The following is a 7,139-nucleotide window of genomic DNA, read 5'->3' on the forward strand; positions in this document are numbered from 1 at the left end:
GTTATACCTTGACTTATAACAGGCGTCGCAGTGTTTTCAGTCCCTGTCGTACGACCTATCATCGATAGTAATCGATATCAATCATCGATAAGTATTCATTTCCGATATCGATCGATAGAAATCCATTAAGAAAAAAAAGTTGTGACATTGATTAATATCGATGAATTTCCGATAGAAATCGATAATGATCTTTTATTGATTGCTATCGATTACTATCGATCCCCATCGATTGTTATCGATTTTGTTAATAGGTAATAATCGATAAACTATTTTTTCTGTGAACTCGATTTCTACCGATTTCCGATAACAATCGATATTAATCGGCGGATTAAATCGATTAATATCGACGATATCAATTGATTTCCGACATCGATTTTTATCGATTAACCGCGTCTGGTGTACACTAAGGGCACCACAGGTTATCATTTTTTGAAACTGTCAAGTGTTTCTTTCTATAAATATCTAGTTTGAATGGTTTGTTTTGATTTCCTGACGAACCTTTCTAAGTTAAAACTAACTCGCAAGCGATCGAGTTGCGGCACCAAGCTTGGGTATTTTTTTCCTCTTACAAACAAAGACACTGAGTTCATGCATTTCGACTTTCTATACGAATTCCATCTTCACCTAAAATTCATCTTCCACATTTTGAAATTTGAAAATGTTGTTATATTTTTATACTTACGTGTGGGCCTCTGTGCGGAATATGAGGCCTTGAATCCAGGAAAATTAATCTTGTTATCAGTCTTAAAAATGACGAACATCTCGTTAGATGATGATCGTACTCCAAAAGGTGCAGGTAGCTTGTCGCCTGAGTACACACCCAGGGAGGGTGAAGTCTCATTTTGTCCGTCGAACAGTTGAACGTTGTCCGTGTTAATTCCTTTCTGGAGTGTGAATTCAGGAAACCTCAATACCACCTAGAAAACATAAATTCATAAAACACAAAGATCGTTCTGAATATTAGAGGGTTTAAGCAGCGACGGGGTTTTCTCGTGAGCGACGCACGTAAACCGGAAGTGGACTTATTACACTCTTGAGACGTGATTTTGAACAAAGTTTTTTGGCAAATCGTCTCTTTAAGAGCAAAGAAACTTAGCTGTACAAATTTGGTAGCGTTAAGGTATTTTAAAAGAGAAAAAGGCTCACTTCCTTTTAGCGTGCGTCGCTCAAGAACGTTGCTGCTTAAACTCCCTATTCGTGTCACGCCAACTGTCAACCTCATTCTCAGGATTTTCTCCTACTCATACTTGTACAAATAAAACATGGACTAAATACACTTTTTTACGCTCTGAAACTAAAACAGACCATCTTAGGGACACGAAGCACTGATGACTGTGGAACCTGTAGTCATCCCTTAGCAGATCCCTTGAGTCTTTAATCATGACATAAAATGGCCTTCTTAAAGCTGTTGAGAATTTTACGCAAGTCACACCTTCAAATTATTCCCCCACTTCCAGAATTCTATTTCTGATTTTAACTGCGCAGCCGCTGTTTGATAATGGATGAAAACCGAAAACTGCAAAAGGACTCATATAACCGAAACTGAAACCGATCTAAAAAAAAAAAGAGTTTTCTTCTCGCTTCAACAGCGGTGAATTAAGATGAGCTGTACTTTTACCAAAGGGTCTCAAACAAATACAAAGTAACAGAGTAATAAGCGTTTTATTTACCTGGAGACCCTCGGGAACTTTTATCCTCCAGGAACAGTACTGGCCTGCCGGATACGAATTTGGACAATTGGGAGACTGGAACGAGCCACTAGATGAAGTCAATGTATAGTTACAACCTGACAAAATAAAAGAACAAAAACATCATCATCAACAACAAAACCGTTGAATATTGCTTTAGACGCAAATAAACTATGCCCTCTGGTTTTCGGCGGTAAACTAAAAGAGGACACGCTGTGTCTCAGGGGTAATACGTAGACCGAGCGAAATACGCAAGCGCGCGATTGTAATTTAATAGTTGAATTGCTATCTAAGAAAAATGTGAGATAATTTGTGGTCTAAATACAATGCAGTAGTTAGAGAAAAAAAGGTTACGGTCTACAGTTACTTTTTAAGCTAGCTTTGAGGCTGTACTTTGTTTGATATAAAAGAGCCCAGGAGTCATTTCATACGTAGGTTGAGTATGATCGTCCGGGCGACAGTGACTGACGTTTCGACAATCTATGCGGCAGTCATTTTCAGTCTCAAAGTGAGTTGTATCACGTCATTGATGGTATTAAACTCTGCTTATTGACCCGATTGGTCAATTAAGTGGTGATGTTATTGGCCGTCTGTCACTTAAGCGGTGATTTTATTGGCTATGAAGACTCTTAAATGTCATTGGTGCGTTTCGGATACAACTGATCAGGATTGGAGAAATTCAGAGCAAATAATAATAATAATAATAATAATAATAATAATAATAATATCAATAATAATAACAATGATAATAATAATAATTTGACCACGCATTCAAAAACGGCAGATAGAGAGACCAGGTCTTCCGTGCTTTCTTTTGCGCCATTGATGAAAATTTACCCAGCAGCCCTGTTAAAAATATTACTTGCATTTTTTGGTATGCGGTAGGTAAGCTTAATGTAACTTCCAGCAGTTGAAATATCTACTCACTTGAATAGTAACAGTAGTGAACGGTGTGGTCATTCATCCCTGCCCCGTAAGGATACGCCCCTCCATAACCGTCGTCATCCTCTTCAGTGTCAAAACGAGTCCATTCCGAACTAGCTTGAGCCCACATTACTTGCTGGCATGAGGCAGAACCATAAGCCACCAGAAAAAAAGGTTTGATGGTCGGAAGCTCAATGGGCTCCACTTTATTTCCGTCTGTTCTGCAGCAGTAGTAAATTTTTGTGTTACTGCCATACACACCGTCCGGAAGAATACCTCCTTTGTTGTTCTTGTTAAACCAGTCTTCGTCATCCCAAGTGATGTAGCCGTTTTGGAATCCAGTAGGGCATAAACCCTTCTTGTAAATGCAGTATTTGCCTTTAAAGTAGATAAGAGAAGAGAAAGCGTAAATTAGTAAATGTGTCTTGTAAAAGCAGGAGAGCTAGGAAGTCATTTGGGTTGTTCATTCCTTTTGATCTTCTAGCCTTCACGATCTAATGATCAGAATTTTAAAAATGATCACAGATGGGACGAGAATATCGGAGAAGAATAAAGCTGCGGACAACTTTGGGAGATTAACACAATCTCGACTCCCGCAAGAGTTTTTTAAGTCGAACCTCGACAAACACAACGACCACCTTAGTGTAATTCCTTGAAAGAGTCGCCCTGGTAAGTCAACGCGGTAACTGGGGATGGAACAGGGCTTGCGTCCCAATTGAAACCAACCTGACCAAAGACTACGTCCCATACTCTTTTTGAACATCACCTTTGTGGGTGTGGGTTTTTTAGCGTCCCACAAAGGTCAGACTCGGAGAAGTGTTGTGAGACGGAGCCTGCGGTTTTCCGTACTTATCCGAGAAGCCAAAAATATTAAACCATTTGCACATGTTACGAGAAAAGTAACAAAGTTAGCGTATTCTACTCAGCTATTCCTTGCTTGAGGAAGCTTATACCTTTGGGCCAACGTGGTCTTGACGCGTCTTTAGCTTTGTCCGTTTTCATACAAAAGGCTCGTTTCAGATTATTTTTGTCCACACTGGCATCTAAATGGAAGTTGTTGGAGTGTTTATTACTTGGGAAAAAGTCTGATGTATCTTGGTAACGCCATCCAGTGCGCCAAGTGAATCCAAAGGACGATGGACAGCCAGATTGGGCACGTGGTATCCCGTATGTTCCACCAGGCCATTTGTTCACAGCTGTAGAATTCAAATTTAAGAAAACTTATTTTTTTATGACCAAGTGTCACGATTATAGCAACTCGGCAAGTCAATCTCGTTCCCAGAGTCCTCTCCAACCTGGGAACAAGGCTGCTAGGCCAGTTACCAAAAGTATTCCAAAATAAGAAAGCATTGTTTGACCCTTAAAAGCTACCTTTCTAAAAAGATGTTGTCATTATTTTAAAAGCTTTTTGTCTTTTGTCTTTTTTCTTTTCATCTGTATGGGAAAAAAAGAGCTTCCCGTCCAAAACACAAAAATATTCAATTTACCAGCCCCATAACCTACGGTGAGCATCAACCGTGACGGTTCCTTTTGTGTACGGGTTTAACCTGCGATCAGGCGGTCCCTCTTCCCTTTTTGTTTTGGACTTTCGCGCTATCCCCGAAAAAAGAATAACGCCTGATCGCAGGTTAGTACGGATCCCCACAGGGTCCACTGGGCAAATTTCCTGCGAAAAGTGGTATGATCTCTGTTGCTAGTGGTAACGAGTAGGTTTATAAAATAGTTAAAATTCGCTGTTATACCGAAGATTTCGTAATATCAGACCACATCGTGCCACCAATCACTGCACTTTCTCAGGGCAACTTCAAACTAAGTGGCATAGGATTGTGACAACAAATGAATGTATTCAAACCATGTGCATAGCTTTCGTGGCGACACACATGTTATAAATGATTGTTTGTTTACTGAATACTTAAAAATTTGAGCAGTAATGTTGACATGTGATAACACGTCTCGACCTGGCAGTCATATTAAGTGACCTGAAGCAAATCTCTAACTAGCTAATTCCTGAAAAGGCATGTTTTCCTTTAAAAAAATTATTTTGAGTAGTAAGTAAATGGGACTTCTTTTTATATTAGGAAAGGACTCAACGTATGTTATAGATAGGGCTGTCTGAAGTGTTGACGTGATCAAGGAATGTGCATACCTCCTTTATTCACAGGAAGCGATGAAATGCAGTCAATGAATCAACGTACAGTATATAGCCTAAGTAATTTGGCCTGTTTTGAGTAGTAGTTTTTGGAAATATTATTATGAAATCATACAACAAACGAAAAGAAAACTTTTAAAAATACACGTACATGTATATTTCGTCCGAGCTGGTTTTTTGCCTGTACAAATTGTTCAGTAAAATGACCGAGCAAGGCTATCGAACGGCACACTGCATGATTATCCAAGGGTGAAAAATCGTGATGTACTTTTCAATGTCTTTTTTTTTTCTGGCTAGTAGATTTTACAATAATAGTGACTGCGTCTTTTTTTTTTTAAAAAAAAATTATAAACGCATTGTAAAGGGCTACAGGACGTTGATGTCATAATACACCCGGAGTACAGCTTTTGCAATGGAAGCGCTTGCTGAAAATACCAATTGCGATATTTCTCAAGTCTGTTAAGTTTCTCCTACACACAGGCGATTTACGTTTGCCCTTTTCAATGATGGAATGAATCTGTTTAGTTTCGCCACATCAGGATCAATAAATCATTCACCTACCTTCAACTACAGTTCCAAATGCAACTGCAACAAGCAGAAGAGACGGTAAAATTCGTGATTCAGTTTTCATTTTTTTTAGCAGAGAAGACAAGTCCTGGTAATATTAATTGACAAATCCTGGAGAAAAAGCGGACAGCTCCGCACATGGCACTCAAAACGTGCCGGTCAAGTGAGTAAAAGAAAGACAATTAGTGACAGGGTGTTAACTTATTGGGAATAATTGACGGAAAAATGGAAATGAACTGGACTGGACTGCGAAATGGTTTGAATGAAAAAATTTTTTTTCGCCTTTTCATGTGTATATGGTCTCACAATATACATAGCACGCTCAAGTAATTGAATTTCTTTGCTTTGTTTTTGTGTTGTTGTCGTTAATAGGGACGGACCATTAGAAAAGTTATGGGGGGGGGGGGGGGATTTCTTTTTCGTTATCAAATTCCTTGTATGAATTTTTTTTGTAGGCCATAGCATGAATATTTTTAGGGTTAATTGGCGTGCATGAAGTTTTTTTTTTTCATTTAATTTTCCCTTGCGCGAATATTTTTTTTGTACTTCGCGCCCCCCCCCCCCCCCCAATAAGTTTTCTAATGGTCCGTCCCTTATTATTAGCGATATTACCGATACAGCGGGGTGTCCGTAGTGTCCGCAAGGCGAGAGTTGACTGTACTTTGTAAACAACAACAACAACAACAACAACAAAATGACATTGAACACTTTCCACAGACCTTTTTTTTTAATAAGGCAATTGAGTTTATTGTCACCGGTATCTCTTTTGATGAACGCCAACGAAGCATTTATTCGGGGGCGGCGCTTAAAAACTTTTTTCTCCCAAATGCAGCCCTTATTCGAGGGCGGTGATTAATCGAAGGCGCCGGGCGCTAAGTCCGGGCGGCGTTTATTCAAGTAAATGCGATAATTGGCAACATTAACATAATGAAGCAGACAGCCATGACACAGCCCCTTTAATGACATGTTACTACGTCATTTATGACGTTAACGTGACGTCAAAACATTGAAGCCTAATCAAAGGCAGGAGCCTATGTTCATGGGCTCCCGATTTAGGGCATTTAGGCCTTCCAAGCGTGAATCGGTGTTTGGCTCTTTGTTTCACTAGCTGACTCGCCTTCGTTCGTCTTCGCGCGTAACGCGCACGGCAGGAGTAGGCCCTCTCTCTCTCTCTCTTGATTTCCTCCTTCCCATCATACCCCGTGCGCCACTTAAGAGAGACAGTGAGAGATGACTAGGGACAAGTCAGGTCTCCTGGTATGATGATCACAAACTAGCTCTTTTGTATTTAATTGGAAAGTAGAAGTCGATAGGTCATTTCCGAGTTGTTCCAAGCATAGCAGTGACAGTTCAATATTTGGAATCTGGGAAGAAAATCACAATTTGTTCATGTTGAGTGAACAGCTACTCCCATCCCGATATAGATATAGTTTAATTGTGTGATCGATTAGTTTAGTGTAGGAACCTGTGAAGGGCTGTTTGTCAAGAGTGACTTATAACTCCATGCAATAATTTATATTTTAACTGCGAAATGAAGAAGTATAGTAGATACGGAGAAGATCATCACGGCTAAATACGCAACTTATGCAGTTAAGAAAAGAAAGGCTAAAAGCCTTAAAAAATCAAGCTTACCGGGACTCGAGTCGATTCGAACCCTGACCTCTAAGATGCCGGTGTAGCCAACTGGAAGCTGTCCATTAAATTGGTTCGTGATATTCCCGGAAAAGATGACATGATGAATATATGAATTTCATATGTTTGAACTGTAGGATGAAGAAATTAATGCTGAGCCGATAAGATCATCACAGTTA

General features: G+C 39.6%; 1 protein-coding gene across 1 annotated transcript; it reads right to left on the reverse strand.

Annotated features, from left to right (window-relative positions):
- Nucleotides 1-620: 620 nt before the first annotated feature.
- LOC140921780 (uncharacterized) lies at nucleotides 621-5,477 on the reverse strand. Its single transcript, XM_073371780.1, has 5 exons — nucleotides 5,323-5,477; nucleotides 3,566-3,808; nucleotides 2,616-2,990; nucleotides 1,671-1,786; nucleotides 621-917 (listed from the first exon to the last, which is right to left on the reverse strand). Exons 1-5 carry the CDS (start codon nucleotides 5,390-5,392, stop codon nucleotides 621-623), a joined length of 1,101 nt encoding a protein of 366 aa, XP_073227881.1. The 5' UTR covers nucleotides 5,393-5,477.
- Nucleotides 5,478-7,139: the final 1,662 nt, after the last annotated feature.

The sequence above is a fragment of the Porites lutea genome, chromosome 12, assembly GCF_958299795.1.
Source record: "Porites lutea chromosome 12, jaPorLute2.1, whole genome shotgun sequence".
Taxonomy (NCBI): domain Eukaryota; kingdom Metazoa; phylum Cnidaria; class Anthozoa; order Scleractinia; family Poritidae; genus Porites; species Porites lutea.